The sequence below is a fragment of the Lissotriton vulgaris genome, chromosome 4_1 (genome assembly GCF_964263255.1).
Source record: "Lissotriton vulgaris chromosome 4_1, aLisVul1.2, whole genome shotgun sequence".
Classification (NCBI taxonomy): domain Eukaryota; kingdom Metazoa; phylum Chordata; class Amphibia; order Caudata; family Salamandridae; genus Lissotriton; species Lissotriton vulgaris.
The window spans coordinates 237,389,259-237,408,199 of NC_141691.1; the positions used below are offsets into that span (position 1 = coordinate 237,389,259).

At 46.9% G+C, this 18,941-nt stretch overlaps 1 protein-coding gene across 1 annotated transcript in view; it reads left to right on the plus strand.

Annotated features, from left to right (window-relative positions):
* Nucleotides 1-18,941, plus strand: part of NRK (Nik related kinase) — an 895,726-nt gene that overhangs the window by 627,241 nt on the left and 249,544 nt on the right. Inside the window, exon 19 of the mRNA XM_086918574.1 lies at nucleotides 17,076-17,149. Coding sequence (XP_086774700.1) covers nucleotides 17,076-17,149 — 74 coding nt within the window. The remainder of the gene's footprint in view (nucleotides 1-17,075; nucleotides 17,150-18,941) is intronic.

Genomic DNA, 18,941 nt, shown 5'->3' on the forward strand with positions numbered 1-18,941 from the left:
TAAGTAGTTTTTTGAAGAATTTGTTTTCCTCAGCTTGTATCTGCTGAACATGGTTGGTTTTGCAGCCCCACACTTCCGCTCCGTATGCCACCTTAGCACAGGATACCGCTTTGTATAAGTTTAATATCTGTTCCGGGGACCACCTGCCTAGCCTCCTTCCGAATGCCATTATAGCACCCGTTGAGGCCACCAATTTGGAGGCGTGTTTTTCCGCCAGATTCTTGAATTCTAATTTCTCGTCAAAGAGAACGCCAAGGTAGGAAAATGACTTAACTATTCCCAGCTTATGTCTACCTATGCTGTACGAGAAAGTGTTTTTCGGGCTCCGGCCTGTGGTCATAACAAAAGACTTTTCCAGGTTTGCTGAAAGGTCCAAAGAGTTCATGAAATTTACAAACCCGTCAATTAGCTTTTGTAGTCCCAGTGGGGTACGGGCTAGCAGTACCGCGTCGTCCGCATAAAGGAGGACGGGTACCGTACGCTGGCCGATCTTAGGGCAATCCACACCCAATTTCATAAGTTCTTTGTCCAGGTTATTTATATACAAAGAGAATAGAAAAGGCGCTAAAATGCAGCCCTGCCGCACTCCACTTGTACAGGGAAATGGTTCAGTCTTCATCCCTTCGTTATTGTAACGAACTGTAGCCGTGGTCTCCCAGTGTAGTGCCTTCAGAGTATCTACTAGTTCGTGATCCACCCCCATAGAGATCATCAGGGCCCATAATTTCTGTCTGTTAACGCGATCAAAGGCCGCTGAGAGATCCATAAAACCCATATGGATACTCCCCTTAGCTGCGATGGTGTATTTGGCTGTGAGGAGGTATAGGTTTAAGCATTGATCTGTTGTGGATCTCCCTTCTCTGAATCCGTACTGTACATCAGTTAAAATATGGTGGTCCTCTGCCCAGGCTTGTAGGCGATTTAAAATTACACGTCCTAGAACTTTGGCCGTAACGTCTATCAGAGAAATTGGACGATAACATTGGGGATCGTCCCGGCTGCCCTTCTTATAGATTGTAACAATGGTTGCAGAGGACCAAGAGCGAGGCAGTCCTGCCACTACTGCCTCGTTCAAGACCCTGGTGAGAACGGGTGCCCATAAATCAATGTTACTCAGGTAGAGGTCGGGAGGAATGCCGTCGGACCGGGCGCTTTATTTTTTGACAGCCCTTGAATAGCTGATTTTGTTTCTTTTAACGAGAACTTTAAACCTACAGGTGTTGATGGTTTTGTCCCTTTTTCTTGTGGTATGGCCCCCGTGTGATTATAGAGACCACAATAGTGATTTTGCCATTGCTCAGGGAGAATGGTGTTTACTATGTCCGGCCCTCTTGGGTCTTTAAAACATGGGTCCTTTATGATTTTCCAGAAAGCCGACATATCACCCCGCTCTGCTGCTTCCCTTAAGTCCTCCCATGCTCGATTTTGCAGGGATTTTTTGCGTGTTTTCAGGGCTTTTTTATAAATGGCTCTCTTTCCTGCAATCTTGGCTTTATCTTTTGGTTGGTCAGTGAGGCTTTTTTTTAGATCTTTCAATGCCTTGGTGCAATCGTGGTCAAACCAACGTGGGGTCAGGGACTGTTTGGGTCCTGTTCGGGGTGAAGATTTCAGCAGACTGTCTACAAGTTTGGCAATTTCTTCAAATGCCCTGACCACAATTGGACCGCCCATGTTTTCATCCAGGCGTATTTGCAATTGTTTTTGACCCTTCGTCACTAGGTCAAGATAGAATTTATCTCCATTTATCTTGGCCCATTTCAGCCTTCTCCCTTGTGATGTTGCCTGTTCTATGGCCTCAGGTATTTATTTTATTTATTTATTTATTTATGGGCTTGTAGCGCGCCGGCATCACACCCGAAGGTGTATCTCCGCGCGGTGCTGTGAAGAACAGGACAGACAGCGCTCCCACTAGAATAGAGTTGTCTTTAGGAGTTTCCTAAAGGCTAGATGGCTCGGGCACTCTCTAAGGGAAAGGGGGAGATTATTCCATAGGCGCGGGCCCATAATGGAAAGGCCACGACCTCCCTGTCTGGTCTTGTAGTGTCTAGGAACCTGGAGTAATAGTTGATTGCTGGACCTGAGATTGCGGCAGGGGCGGTGGTATACAAATTTCTCGGCCAAATAGTGCGGACCGAGGTTGTAGAGACTCTTATGTACCACACAACAAATCTTGAATTCCACCCGTTTCCGGATGGGAAGCCAGTGGAGGGCCTTGAGAAGGGGCAGAGATGGAGTTCTGGGGGGGGCATTGGTCACCAGGCGGGCCGCGGTGTTCTGAACCACCTGAAGTTTATTAAGCACTCCTTCGTTAGCTCCCAAGAGAAGGCCATTACAGTAGTCCAGGCGGCTCAGAACGAGGGCCTGGACCAAGGTCTTTCTTGTGTAGTCTGGAAGAAGGGGGAACACCTTCCGCAGGAGGCTTATAATGTGGAAGCAAGATCCCGCCGTGGTGCTGGCATGATGGGCAAGGGTGAGGTCGTGATCTAGACGAACCCCCAGGTTTTTCACCACCTGTTTAGGGGAGGGGGCCTGCCCCAGACTGGAGGGCCACCAGTCAGGGGTCCACAGGATTTTTGCCTCTCCGAATAACATGACCTGCGACTTTCCCACATTGCACTGGAGAAAGTTCGTGGCCATCCAGCTGGCGGTCGCAGTCATGCCGTTGGAGAAAGATTGTTTTATCTCCGGAGTAAATTTTTTAAAAGTGAACAGCAGCTGCGTGTCGTCAGCGTAAGAGATGGGCATAAACCCGAAGGACCTCATAATATTAGCCAACGGGGAGACATATACGTTAAACAACGTAGGGCTAAGACAGGAGCCCTGCGGGACTCCTCTGGTGATGCTGGCCGAGGGGGAGCTGAAAGCGCCCATATTCACCTTCTGGGTACGCTCGGAGAGAAAGCTGGTAAACCACGCCAAGGCAGATCTATCAATACCAATCTCCTTTAATCTGGTAAGGAGGATGGCGTGGGATATGGTGTCGAATGCTGCGGACAAGTCCAACAGCACCAACACCACTGACAATCCTCTGTCCAGGGACAAGCGTATAGCATCTGTAACGGAAAGAAGAGCCGTTTCGGTGCTATACCTAGGCCTGAACCCTGACTGAGAGTGGTCCAGACTGCCGGTTTGCTCAATGAAGCTGGAAAGGTGGTGATTCACATGCTTCTCCATCAATTTGCTGATGAACGGCAAGAGGGATATTGGCCTCAGATTTGTCATGTCTGACCAGGGGGTGGAGGTATTTTTCCTGATGGGCTTGACCATGGCCTCTTTCAACTCCCGGGGGACCCGTCCCTCAGAGAGGGAGCGATTGATCACCATCTGAATGGAGGGACTAAGGACACTCCCAATGAGGTGCATGATACGGGCGGGTACAGGGTCCGCTGGGCTGCCTGATTTAATGGTCCCAATCAGGGAGTTGACTTGTTCTAAGCTAATCTCGGGAATGGAGGACAGCGTAACAGAGACAGCGCTGATTGTTCCGGGCTGGAGGCTAGAGGAAGGGGCCAATTCCTCAATAGGTGGGCTAGCTAGGGAGATGTTTCGATAAATAGAATCGATTTTATCGGCAAAGAACCCAGCAGTATCTTCACACAGTTTTTGGGTCAGCATTTCCGGACTGTCACAGGCGACGGGCTTGGTAAATGTGCTGAGAACCTGGTACAGTAGTTTTGAATCATTGCCAGCCTCGGACAATTGTGAGACAATGTGGGATTTACGGGCAGCTTTGATGTTTTTATGATAGAGTCTCATGGCAGAGCTATAGCGATCTTTATCGGCCGTACTGCGTGAGCTTCTCCAGGATTTCTCCAACTTCCTGCAGACCTTTTTCTCCGCACGCAGTAGGTCCGTGTACCATGGTTCCTGCCTGCGGTCAGAGCGCCGGTTACAGCGTCTTAAAGGGGCAATTAGGTTGACCGCCGTGATCAAGGCATCATTGTATTTAGACAGGGCCAAACTGGTGGAGTCAGAGGGGAGAAAGTCAGGGGGTACAAAAGTAGTTTTGAAAGTGTCAGCGGACACCTTGTACCACTGCCTGCGCCATAACGGGAGGGGAGCAGGTTGGGAGCGTTCTTTGATAAGGGTGGGGAGGGAGAAGTTGATGACAAAGTGGTCGGTCCATTCCACCTGCATAGGAGGGTAACAAGTCAAGGAGTGCGAGTTGGACAGGATTAGGTCGAGGGTATGACCAGCCCGATAGGTCGGACCTCTGTTGCACTGTTTAAAACCCAGGGCAGATAGATCAGCCAGCAGATTACGCGCTTCTGCATTGTCGGACAGTTCACTGTGGACATTGAAGTCTCCAAGGAGTACAAAATTGGTCCCTATGCTGATATGAGGGGCTAGTGTCTCCAGGAGGAGGGTGGAAGCCTCGGCACAGGGGCCTGGGGGACGGTACACCAGAGCTCCCTTCCAGCAAGCTTGTGAGGAGGAACCAACCTTGAAAACCAGGACCTCAATGTCCTTAGTACAGCATTGGTCGAGAAAGGTGACAGTGAGGGTGTCTTTGTAAATTACAGCAACCCCGCCGCCGGTTTTGACTGGGCGGTCGAGCCTAAGAATCTTATACCCCGAAGGGATCCCCAAGGTGATAGCGGGGACCAGATGGGGCTTAAGCCAGGTCTCCGTACAGAAACAATAGTCAGGGCGGGTCGAGTGGATTAGGTCCCAAACCTCCGAGTGATGCTTAGGGAGGGATCTTATATTACAGAGTATGCTGTTGCCCCTGGGAAGGCTAGAGCTGGAGTCCTCCGGGGTCAGTGTGCCTGTGGGGGGAGGGCAGGGGTATGACTGGTAGCGGCAATGTTTGCATGAAAATGGACCCCCGGGACAGAAGCCGGGGTCCTGTACACAGCCTTTCTGCGGAGGTAACCACAAATTTAGTAGATCATTGGAGGAGTACCTAAGTAAGTCAGAGCCGCTAGCAGGGGGTGCCGCTAGAACAGGGGTCATTGCCCCTGGCCCCGTTCGGTCACGGACGGGCACAGACGGGCTCCTCTCTGGCTCGTCTCAGGCGCGACTAAGGCGCCCCCGGCGCGCAACCGCTGCGCGCTTGGGCGACGAGAGGGCTTAAATGCCCTGCCTGATGCTATCAACTAGAGCGCTAACAGCGCGATGGTCTGGGTGGGGTCACTGGCTCTTCCTGTCCCGCCCTCCGCTCAATCGGCACTGGTTGCCGTGTCGGACCGGGGCGGGGCAGGGGAAGAATCGAGCGCAGGCCCTCTAGGAGTCAGGAAGTAAGCATGGTCATCACAGTGGGTAAGAAAAGACTTTTTAAAATAAGGTACACACTAATTAAAATAGAGCTGTGCAGGAGCACATAAACAGGTACCGTCTAGTATGGAGCGCGGAGCGCTGTAACAAACACAGCAGGTGAAAAAAGCGGGTCGGGGAGACTCCGCCACAGTCCTCCCTTCCGCAGGCTCCCGCTGCTCCTCGCCGCCTTAAATGCCCTGCCTGATGCTATCAACTAGAGCGCTAACAGCGCGATGGTCTGGGTGGGGTCACTGGCTCTTCCTGTCCCGCCCTCCGCTCAATCGGCACTGGTTGCCGTGTCGGACCGGGGCGGGGCAGGGGAAGAATCGAGCGCAGGCCCTCTAGGAGTCAGGAAGTAAGCATGGTCATCACAGTGGGTAAGAAAAGACTTTTTAAAATAAGGTACACACCAATTAAAATAGAGCTGTGCAGGAGCACATAAACAGGTACCGTCTAGTATGGAGCGCGGAGCGCTGTAACAAACACAGCAGGTGAAAAAAGCGGGTCGGGGAGACTCTGCCACAGTCCTCCCTTCCGCAGGCTCCCGCTGCTCCTCGCCGCCTTAAATGCCCTGCCTGATGCTATCAACTAGAGCGCTAACAGCGCGATGGTCTGGGTGGGGTCACTGGCTCTTCCTGTCCCGCCCTCCGCTCAATCGGCACTGGTTGCCGTGTCGGACCGGGGCGGGGCAGGGGAAGAATCGAGCGCAGGCCCTCTAGGAGTCAGGAAGTAAGCATGGTCATCACAGTGGGTAAGAAAAGACTTTTTAAAATAAGGTACACACCAATTAAAATAGAGCTGTGCAGGAGCACATAAACAGGTACCGTCTAGTATGGAGCGCGGAGCGCTGTAACAAACACAGCAGGTTAAAAAAGCGGGTCGGGGAGACTCTGCCACAGTCCTCCCTTCCGCCTTCTTACACCCACTCCCACTCTGTGATTCATGCATATAAAGTCCAACTTCAGTGGGTTATGATCACTGAAGGGGCTGAAAATGATATCAAAGTTTGTGATCCATTTTTTGAGTGTTGGGGACACCATAATAAAGTCTATATAAGAGTGACAACCTCTTGCTTTGTACGTTGGGTTAGGTTCCTTCTTATTGTCTATCTTTATAAGGTCCATTACGGGCAATAAATTATGCCTCTTAGTGAAATTCTCCATCTCCTTTCCTTCGATGGTGTGGGCAAAGTGGGGCCCCTTTCCCTCCGTACACCGTGACCAATCTTTATTTATAGGTCTTAGTTTTTCACAAAGGTGGCAGTTGAAATCCCCTGCTAGAATGGTGTATGGTAAACCCTTGGCATGGTTAGCTGAGGATAGGTTTTTGAAATAATCATCCAGTTCTTTCAAGGTTTTATTTCTAACCCGTGTGCCCACCGAGGTATACCAGTTTATCAGGATGATTTTTAGACCTTTGTGCGAGAAGCCAATTGCTTGCATATTTATAGAGTCACAGTTTAGGTTTGACCAGTGCCCCTGGATGCGAAGGTCCACATATGTAATTAGTCCGCCCATATCTCTTCCAGATGGTGCTTTTGCTGCAGGGACCCCAAAGCTTTTAAACCCCTCCAGTGGAAATTGACTGGGGTCGACAGTCCAGGTCTCCTGGAGGCAGATGATGTTGAAATTGGTTACAAACTCTCTCCACTCCTTCACGTTATGTTTGGCTGCTATCCCTGCAATGTTCCATGATAAAATTCTTATGCCTTGCTCAACCTCCGTTTTTTGTTTACCAGCAGCCATGAGGTAGTTGACTGGTGCCTCTCCCAATGTCACTGAGGTGCCCATATTGGTTAGTACAGAACCTCCACAGGACACAGTTTTCTTCCCAGACTTTGGATTGTCATTGGTGTTCACTACTGGAGATTCATCGGTAGATACAATAGGAGCACTTCTTTGCTCTGCCAGGGTGGTAAGAGGCGAGTGGCCTGATTTTCGCCTTCTTTTCATAGCGCTGTCCTCCGTCAGACTTGGGTTGCATTCCCTATTCTGTTGGAGTCAATCAACATTGTCCAAGGTGCAGAACCTATTCCAGTGTGCGTGCATTGCGACTATTGGGTCATAGAAGGGTGGTGCCTGCCAGGGGGTCTGCCAATTTTCTACTCTATGGAACTGCATGGGTTGTGGGGCCATATTTACTCGTGCCCTATTTGTATATGGCAGTCCATGTTTTGGAAGCAAGGGATAGAAGTATGATAAAGGTAGAGGGTGTATGTTTGTTTGTGGTCCCATCGAGGGGGAATTGCATATATGGGTACCTACCGAGGTGTCCCTGAAGTTAATTGCGATTACGTCCCCTGCCACCATTTTTGCACCATTTCCTATCCATTGCCCCCTTCTTACAGATAATATTTCCCCAGACATGTGTAAGGGCAATGGTTTATTGGACCTTAGCCATTGAACGCATTTGTTCCTTAGCTCCCCTTCATGTTCTCTTTTCCCTTCTTTTAGGGGAGGTACTCCTGTTAGCACCACTACATATGGTAGTGCTTCTAGTGGCAGGTTAATGGAGTGGAACCGCACTCCAGGTTTTTCTCTAGGGGTGCCTATAGGGGTGTTAGTTTTAGGTTGGGTGGAGTTTCCTATTTTAGCATTGCTTTGACTGGCCTTAGCTAATGACGTGGGGCTTTTCCCTTGGTTTTTATTTTCCTGTAGTACTACACTCTTTGTGTTAGTCGTTGGGTGCGAGTTGGTTTTCGCCGGCATGTTGTTTTGTGGAGCTGTATTATTTATTGATTTGCCGGTATTTGAGTAAGAAGTTGTCTTTCCCTTGTTTGTATGCTCTTCAACCCCGGATCCAGAGTTATTAGGATTATCTAAGGCTGTAGTTGATGCTTGGGGCACCTGTCTAGTTGGTCCTATCACTCTGTTGTTTATGACAGATGTTAATCTATCCAATTTGGCCATTAAGGGCTTAAGCTGTACCCCGATGGTTTCTTCTAATTCTGCCTTTAGGTCTGACACCATATTGGCTACCCAATAGGGTATGCCAGATACGGTGTTAGCCATCGGGGTTATCAGATTGTGGTTGGCCTTTGAGTTCTCTTTGCCCCCTTTTTATTATTCGACTTTCAAGCACTCTTTTTCCTAGACTTTTGGGCAGGCTTGCCTGGATTGCTAATTTGTGTGGTTGCCCGAGGTGACTGCTCTAAATTTATGAGATCTGTAACTCCAGCCGTGTTATTTGAAGTATTTGGAATAGGCTGTGCACAGGGAAGCTCTACATACGAGGAGGTTAAAGAAAAACTAGCGTCTGGGTTATCTATTAAAGATATCACCTGGCCCTCCTCTGTATCATGGATAGGTACTGTGGGGGCTAGCGAGAGTCGCCTTTCTGTGTTCTCAATAGCTGTTGCCACTACCCCAATTGTCTGTTGCAGCATTTTATCTATCGCTGTTAGAGTTGGGAGAGGCTGCGACTGTGGGTTGTCGCCTTTCTGTCTGGTATTTGATCTTAAAGTGGCAATTTTACTTATTTTTTTAGCGTGGCGTCCTCTTTATGGCATGAGTCTGGTGGTGGCTTGTAAAGTTAGGACAAGAAAGGCCTTGTCTGGCCTTGGAAGGCCGTAGAGGGCCCGCCCTTTGCCCGGGCTTCGCCCGGCGCTCCCGCGACGCGGGTGGGGTTCGTCTGTTTTATGCGCCAGCAGCGCGCTCTCAGGTCCCGCCTTCTCTTCCTGGTCACGGGGCAGCTGGAAAGGGTAGTTCGTCAACCCTCTCGGTCCCCCCCTCTCGGCGGCTGTTACACGAACAGCGGCGGAGGGAGACCGGCGCGGTACACCCGCAGGGGCTCCGCCTCCAGCAGCAACACTCCTGGCAACCTAGTCGGTGATTTAGAATGCCTTTGGTAAGACCCCCGCTCTGCCGGTGGGGCTGTCTGTTTTATGCGCCAGCAGCAAGCTCTCAGGTCCCGCCTTCTCTTCCTGGTCACGGGGCAGCTGGGAAGGGTAGTCCGTCAACCCTCTCAGTCCCCCCCTCTCGGCGGCTGTTACACGAACAGCGGCGGAGGGAGACCGGCGCGGTACACCCGCAGGGGCTCCGCCTCCAGCAGCAACACTCCTGGCAACCTGGTTGGTGATTTAGAATGCCTTTGGTAAGACCCCCGCTCTGCCGGTGGGGCTCGTCTGTTTTATGCGCCAGCAGCGCGCTCTCAGGTCCCGCCATCTCTTCCTGGTCACGGGGCAGCTGGGAAGGGTAGTTCGTCAACCCTCTCGGTCCCCCCCTCTCGGCGGCTGTTACACGAACAGCGGCGGAGGGAGACCAGCGCGGTACACCCGCAGGGGCTCCGCTTCCAGCAGCAACACTCCTGGCAACCTGGTCGGTGATTTAGAATGCCTTTGGTAAGACCCCCCACAGTCAGAATTACCTATATTGCTCGGTTCACGCATTACCAGCTACAGCATTGAAGCACTATCACACTTTACCCTCTGTGGAATGAGGACTAGCCATAGGAGATGGTGCTTGTGCACTGATTCTCGCATGTTATTGCAACATTCCACTGCATTGTGCATGTGCCTATTTTTCCAATATTTCTCTGATGAATTGTGCAGTTTTGCTGCACACTTTATAATCCTGTTCCAGCCAGTAATGCCTTTCATGTCCGGAAACTGCAGTTCTAAGGCCCTCGGAATGATAGTCTTATGGGTCAATTGCGAGTCAGGTGCAGCGGCGTCCCCAATGGGATACCACCCTGCATGATCACGACTACGACCAGGGTTCTCATACCTGAATTTCCTGGTTGTGGGAACACCGGACCTGATTTTACCAGCCGAATATCCATTTCGAAAAATTGCCTTGAGATTTGCCTTCAATTGCAACTTGGCCCGGTTCTTGGCCCCTACTTGACCTCTTTCTAAGGCACGGTGAAGAATGTAATGCTCCCCCAACGAGCTTACTTCCTCCCCTTTCGTCTGCCTCCCTGTTAGCACCAACCCATCCCCGCTCCCACCCCTCAACAGCACCCTCACAGCATTGGGTCCAGGTCAGGGCCGGACTGGCTCCAGTGGGCACCGGGCATTTCCCCGGTAGGCCGCCAGGGTGGGGGCCGTTTTCGTTTCTGGGGGCTGGAATATCGGCCTCCGGTAACAAAATTGGCAAAAACCGGCACTCGAAAACAGCTCGGCTGCACTCCCTCCCCCCAGGAGAGGGAGCAGGCCGAATAGTTTGCCAGGGCCGGTTTCGGTTCCCAGTCCGGCCCTGGTCCAGGTGCAAGACATCCTCTGAGTACCTTGCAGTCCTCCAGTTCTGAAGAAATTGCCATAAACATCTAGGCAACAAAACATGTTGATATCTCTTTAACTCTCTCCACATGGCCATGAGTTTTTAACATGTACAGGGGCGGACACAACTATTAAAATTTAATTGGGATGCATTTTTAACAGCACATGACTAGGTAGCACTCTAATAGATTGAGGACACACCTCATTTGATCCTTTCTTCCCTCACCTTGAATCTTAGTATCAGGCCCAGTTGTAGAAAGACATACTTTACTTATGCCCGAGTTTGCTAGTGGAGTATTGAAAGAATATAGCATTCTTTTGTTTCATTCGGCCCCCCTCAGTCCTAGGAGTGAGCACCATTGATGTGAAGCCCAAGACACAGTTACTTTATGTACCTGTGGTCCTTAACATCACTACCGTGAGGTGTCTCCTCCAATCATTTTGGGCTCAACAGGGTCCTCTATTGGCTCAAGAATATTGCAGGAGTTTATACATTTAGGTTCCCTGGGTTGAAGTTTAACTTTCACAATGATATAAGAGCAGACTTTGTTGTTAATGAGTAATTGGACTCATTTTACAAAATCTTTGAAAATCATCTCTGGCCATCTCACTGTTCTAATATCGCGGCACCAGGGAGCACTCAATGAGGGATGCTGTATTTTACTCACTTCCCCATTTTCTGAGCAACGGACAATGACTGCAATGAATGTATGTGAAGACCAGCTGACATTGGAAGACAGTAATTTTTAGAGGCGGCTGGCAAATTCTGCAAGTGGTGAGGCGTGAAAAACATTCAAATTCTTTATAAAAAGAATGTGCCCGATCACCTTTTCCGTACAAATTTAGTTTTGCAACAATATGTGCAGAATGAAATTTGTACTGTAGAGGTGATCGGGCACATTCTATTTATACAGCATTTACCATCTGTTATAAGCATGGGGACTGCCAAAAATAAACATAATTCTTACCATGGCATCTGGAATGTCCCGCATTGCGCTGCTTGGCTGTCAATGTGTGCATGTTGTCCCACACAAAAAAAGCCCTAAGCATCCCAGCCAATCCAAGCACTGCTCTCATGCTGTTTATAATACTACACAGCATGAGAGCAGTGCCAGGATTGGGTGGGTCAGGCAAAGACAACGTTCCGTTGGTGACTGACAGGGCTGCGTCACCTCCCTGGTAACATTACATCTGGATGCCTAAACTGCGCATGTGAGGCTGGCCGCGGTGAAAACATTGGCCAATCTCACATGTGCAGTTCAGTTTACACTGCCTAGTGGTCATCCCAGGATATCCGTGCTAGGAAAGAGCACTGCTCCGCCCCTAATAGGAAAAAGATGATTACTGGTTCAGGGGAAGAATACATGGGTTTAAAAGGAGTCTGTCTCTGGTGCAGTGGCTCATTCTAAGGGGTCAATGCCCCAACGCTCCCAAAGAGACACCGCCCCTGGTCATTTTAGTCCTTTGGATGGCTTCATAGCACATGTGCCTTGATCCATTGCGCAATAACTCAATAAATTGTATCCAACTAATAGAAGTAATAGCATAACGCCAACATTATACCACAAAGTACAATATAACTGTGGTATTTACCAAATGCTCAAAGAAAGTACAGGCCTATTTATAAGAGTCTTGCAGCAGGAAGTGATATTTCTTTGTGCACAGATGAAATTACAAAGTTCACAAATAGCTTTGGGAAAATAGGTTGAGGGTGATGGAAACACAGTTTGTGATTTTTTATAGCTGAAACTGTAGTCATGTATTTTATTATCCCCATTACGTTGTATCTGCTTGTTTATACTATTCCCTTTGTAGGTATTGGATGCATCTCCATAATATTAAGTCATGGAAGTCACATTTTATATGTTGCTATTTACCATAAATGTTATGTCTTTTGTGAAGTCTATTCACAAAATGTTTTTGGAATATGAAAGTCTATGGTTGAGATCTCTGTGCATGATTGTAGTGGAGGGACAGGGAAGAGTGGTTGGAAAATGGGACCAATCAGTGAATCGCTAATCCTAAATGGGTGGAGTGAAGGGAAAGTCAAAGAAAGATGTTGAGAAGGGACATTGTAATACAATGCACTCACAATTCATAAAATACACGTTTAAGTTTATTGCAGTAGTAATATTGACAAAGCAGGCTCACATGTACTCCAGCCTAGCCTTGGGTTAAGTCAAGCCCCACACAGGGCCACCCACTGCAACTGCAGAGGCAGGTAATAACACTAACATAAAGGGAAACATATGCAACACATTGAAATAAAAAACATTTAAAATTAAACTTTATTAAATTGTTTTAAGGTTATCTTCAAATATTTATTAAAACAAAAAATAGAAAATCACCTATAAAGTAATACATAACTTATTATGTGCCACATTAAGTGCAACAGATATTGTAATGGAAAGGGGAGGGTAAATCAACATTACTTTAATTTAAAAATTATTTAAATCAAAATCAAAAAAGACTTACGTTAAAATGAAAATGTACGTAACATTTTACGTAGGTTTGTTATCTCTTGAGGTTAAGGAATTCCCAGGTGAATGGGAATTAGGGAATTACCAACATAAGAAATATTTTATTTTTAATTTTAAATTACTTTTCTTAAAATCCCCTAGATAGCTTCCTATATAACTTCCTATAGTTAGATCTTCTTTCCGGTGGCGGAGATCGCGACAAACAGGTGGAAAGTTACTGATAGTGACATTTAAGTTAATAAATTCAGTTGTCTGATTGGGTAGAAACTCGTAGTTCTACACTAAGGTGTAAATCTGCACATTAAATTGTAAATTATATCAATGGCTTGTAGCTGTAGGTTTAGGTGATAGGTGATATGCACATGCAAACTTGCCTCTGTGAATAGGGTTACTGTTTGATATGTTGGATGCTTCTGTTGGGTGTATGAAAAAAGCCTGACCTGTCACCTGTTTTTTGGGTCTAGCAATTTATATTTCTGAAAACGAAAGATTTCAATGTAAAAAAAATAGTGGATTGGTAAAATTGCCATCATTTGTAAAGGTAAGGTTCCATTTGCTTTATAGTTATTTTTGTAACTTTATATTATTATGAATATATATATATTTTTTTGCATATTTTATATAGCGCAAACTCGACTCGAAGGTATTGGAGCGCTTTACATGAGCACCGTATTTACATTACACATTCAGGCAAGGCGAGATTAAGTGATTTGCCCAGAATCACAGGATGTGGACGCAACCTCGAGGCTCGAACCCTGGTTTTCAGCACCAAAGTCAGCAGTTTAGCCAACGGACCACATCCTCTCCCTTCCCTCCCTTAAGCTTCATCATACCACTGACAAGCTGCCGCGGAACCGCACCCACTGAGGCCTGGTTCACACTGCCAGGCAATTTCGCCACATAATACCTCAAATGCAATTCTGCCCTTTACCTCAGAACTGCCAGCCGATATCACCTAGGATCCAAGTGAAAAACATACACACTCGAGCCACTGAAACTTCCACTTTAAAAAGTGTCAATCTTTCTGCTAAACTACTCTTTTAAATTATTACCCCTTTCAAACCTTCCCCTTCACTTTTTTGCCTGGCGAAGCTGCAGCCGATTTGAACCGCTAAAATACTTGGCAGTGCCTTTAACATGTTGGAAACATACTTTCCAAGACAGCTCCAACATAGACTGGACAGTCAGCCAGCAAACGTTCAAATCACAGCCACGCTCTCTCGCCCGCCAAATAGGTCTGAAAACTTGTGTGCTCGCTCCCGTATGGGCATCCAGATCCAATACCCCTTCACTTCGTTTGCACCGCAAAGCGAAACCTCTGAACGTAGGGGGCATTGCGACGCTCGCCACTATGCAGATGGCCACCAAGGCACACGCCTGAAGTCCCACTGGATCAGGCGGAAAGTATTGCCCACATGCATCATTGAGAATTACATTTGCAAACGGTGCGAATCGCAATTTTCGGCCGTTTGCGAATGCAATTCGCAAATTTGGGATGCATCATGCTTTTCGCAATTTTAGGAATCGCAACCATGTTGCGATTTCTAAAATTGCGATTGCATTTAAGAAATCGCAATTTGAGATTTCTTAAATGCAATGCATGAACATTTTTAATTTGCGAATTCGCAAATAAGACGGGGAAAATTAGCATGAAGTTGACCTTCAGTTCATGCTAATTTGCGAAAACTTTCAAATATGCACAAAAATGCATTTTTGAAAGTTTCATGTTCCACACACACATGTCCCTGGGACATGTGTGTGTGAAACTTGCACTTAAAGTTACATTTCAGGGGTGCAGGGGGGGGGTCCTTTGGACCCCCCTCTGCACCCTTGAAAATGCATTCACAAATTGCGATTCGCAAAATGCTAATCGCAATTTGTGAATGCCTTCCCATTCATTCCTATGGGCCTCTTGGCCCATAGGAATCAATGGGAAGGGATTACTTAATTGCGATTCGCAAATTGTGAATCGCAATTAAGGAATTTTTAGAAATCGCAAATAAAAATGCGATTTCTTGATGCATAGCAATTTGTGAATTCTTAATTGCGATTCCCTAATTTTCGCAAATTAAGAAATCGCAAATGCTAACTTTGATGCCGTAAGAGTCTCGTAAAGACCACGAGGCACTCCAGCTGGGACACGAACCCAGATTCCCTGACTTATCATGCCAATGCTTTAACCATTAGGACTGGATAGGAATAGGGCACTGCAGGGCTGCATTGCTCAATTTCCAACCCGAACCTTACTTGGTGTCCCTTTTGCTCGCATGGCATGACACAATTCGAATTGATGTGCACAAGCTCCGTACCTTGGAATAGCAACAAAACACACAGGAGGGGCAGATAAACAGATGAACAAAGCTGCCTGCAATGCAACAAAGAAGAATTTCACAGCCATGTCTATACAAAAGACCAAACAACCAAACTGCACACCGGTAAACAGAATAGTCCTAAGCGGACTGCCTAAACCACGGGCACCATCTTGCTGGAATTTAACATCAACCACTTCGGTGCTTACTATCCATAAATGTGCCTATGGATTTACAAACTAAAACTGAGATGCAAGTGCAGGTCAGTCCTGACCTTCTGCAGCTCAACATTTGCAGTACTGAGAGCAAAGGAAAACTCTGTGCATCTCAAATGTCACTTGGAGCACATCTTCCGAATGAAGTGCTGAGAGTAATGCACAACTTTGGCAAAGAATATATCTCAAATCCGGCCAACAGCAACCTCAGGCTCCCATTCATGAGACAGAGTTGAGACCACCACACATCTCCTGCATTAGAGCGCCACCTAACCTGAAGCATTCACCCCCTGCTTTGCCTGTACTTGAACCTACACATACAGCTCTTAAGACACACTGCAGTCCAATGATGTAGCTGCAATTCTATTTCAGTACTTAGACCCACATGTAGTTATACCAATGTTTGCAATTCCTAACTTCTGTGCCCGAGTCCTTCCTGCTATTTTAAAGTGGCGGCCGGCACATGTAAGAGCAGTGAGGCAGGGAGAAGTCGATAGACAACCGAAGCAAGGTAAGTGGTTTTATTTTTTTTAATTTAATTTTACCTATCTCATCTAATGTCGACATCCCCATCCACTCTGCCCCTCCCCCACCCCACCGTGCCACCGCTCTTACCTGTGCTGGCTGCCACTGCTATTTTAATTCTGGTCTCCACGGTGCAGCAACATCAATATTCCAGTGCTAGGGCACTTTCAAAGTACTGTCAACACACCCCTCTTCTCACTTGCTGCATACTGTTACAGTGGTAGTGGGGTAAAAACCGCTGAGAATTCCCTATGGGTGCACAAAATTGCATAATGGAAATTTCACTAAATTAGGTTTTCGTTGCAAAATGTGGTCTGCTGGTATCGTGCATCATATTTTTATGCGGGCACACACCTTGCATAAGAACGTCTTGCCACATACTGCCAGGAGAGTGGTGCGAGCAGAAAATGTCTCGTGCAGGTATCTTGTATGACATGTTTTAAATGAGCCGCGCACATGAGTAAAAAAAGTTATGCGAAATCGCAGAATGTCGAATTGTGAGAAATTTCACTATTTTCACATAAGTAAAAATTAATAAAATTTCACTAATTTTATCGCATAATTAACATGTTGTCCAAGTCTATAATGCACCTCATTCTGACTTACTGCACTCCCCATCCACAGGAAAAAGCCCAGACACAACTCTGCAATGTTTCCCTCAATTTGCCTCGAGCCAAAAGCAGGCATAGGTGCTTACCTTGTGGTGGAATCACGTTATAAATTCTCCCATTCCAGTTGTCATTTAGGAGGCAGTTTGTCACTCACTCATTCATCCATCCATTAGCCCGGTACATTCAACGCTTAATCCTTCTAAAATCACCCCTTCAACTACTCACACTACCACCACACTCAGTGACTTGCACATCCAACCCCCTCCAACACAAAAACATCCTAAATGACCACGGATGTTTACTAATAAAAAGGCAGACATATCAACGCTACCATTTATTTAACACGTTTCTATCGTGAGGTTATTGAACTATGACTTGCAAATGCTGACGTGAAAACTTATCTGCAAACCAAAAAAACCATATTTGTGATGAAACTTTCTATGCACTTTTGATTTTAGAATCATCAAGGCCAGATAACCTAGTGCACCATTTCAAACAATCAGAAGCATATGCTGCCAACATGCAGAGCTCTGTAAGTATTTTGTACATTACACAAACATGTCAATGTACATTTATTGTACGTTTGTGGATGCTGTCAGTGAACAAACTTTAGGCTCATTGTAAAACACACTGTGTCATTTAGACTCAGGTCTGCTGCCCGTCAGTCCTCCAGCTCTGCAGAGGCCCTGGGCTACAGTGACAAGCAGTGGACCATGTGCCACATTTAGATATCTGAGCCTGGCTGACGGGGGTCTTGGTGATGTAAGTGCATCTCTAGTGAGGCAGATACACTTCATCGCTATTGAATGACAAGATGGCGCCCAGGTTTTTTCCCCTGCTCTCCATTCTGTTTTGATTTTCAGAATCAATTCCCCAAAGCAGAGGTTTATTTCTGAAAACCAGGATATGGTGGCCTGTTGATTGTTTGGAGGGATCTACCAGGGCCCGGTGATGGTCACCCAGAAGTAAATGAGGCAGCACAACTGTGACCTGGTGGAGCAGAGGTGCACAGGTTTCTGGTCAACAGTTTTTCCAGCAGCTAAGGTTGCTAAGACTACTCAGAGAAACACAGTGGTTCCCACCCTTATCTAAAGTGGGCAGGTGACTGGAAGGCTGGCTAATGGGGCTGCACCATTATTTGGTGGGACCCCACATCTGTCAACCTGTAATGGTCCTCAGCCTTAACCAACAAAACATAAAAACATTGGAGTATGTAGGTTATCACTCAGAGCTAATAACATTTGTAGTCATCCTCCAACTTCCAGGATTCGCTCAGGTCCAGCCCAATATTAAGCGCATCCTCAAATGACATATGCAACATATTTGCGAATATCTGACTCGCATCTGTCTCCGTTCAAAGGTATAAACCACATTCATGTAACAAAGGGCCGTCGGTGTAATTACCATTTTTGCACTGATTTGTCAGTGAACATGTTTATACACTGGTCTGTAGCTGCAAATATAAGTCCAAAATTACACAGCAGTGGTGCAAAATGTATCCAATCTGACACTTAAAAATGCTTCACTGAGGATCCCGAGAACCAGTGCCCTTTCCTTGTTTGTTTTTAATAGACTTGAATTTAACGAAATTATTTTTGGAGAATGGTGGGATAAATTCCATCAATGAGTATTAATCAGCTTAAAAAATACAGATTTGTATGAATTGATCTTGCAAGTGCCACCCGAGACAGTTAAAATCATATCCCACTTTTCTCTTTGCCTCTATTTAATAGTATGTTAAGTTACATTGCTTGTGCATTTGTGGTACAGGTGAGACCTGTGGGGTGGACGGGGGCAGGACAGGGGGGAAGTCGACATATGACAGGATAGGGAAAATAAAATAAATAAAACCACTTACTTTGTGCCGATAATGCGGCGAGCGCAAGGTAAGTGGTTTTATTTATTTATTTTATTTTCCCTATCTTGTCGTATGGTGACTTCCCTCCCTCCTGACCCACTCCCGCACCGCCTCACCGCTCTTACCTGCACTGACCGCGCCTACCCTGCTCGTATTTTGACTTCTAATTGAAGCTCACATGATGCCAAACAAACTCATTGTAATGGGGATTGCTCAAAGAACTGTGACATGTGTTTCCCAGGGTCCACCAAAAATCCTTAGGATGCCACTGGGTAAAGAGAGAGAGAGAGATTCAGAGGGCGGTGTAGGGAGAGAGGTGAAAGGCTGATATATGGAAATAGACAGAGGTAACTAGACAGAGAAAACGTTTACTTGCCCTTGGGCACCTTGGGTGGTGGGAGTCCTGGGCAATGGCCAACTTTGCCCATGTCGTGATAAGGCTTTGGCGTTGTTACTTACAAAAAGC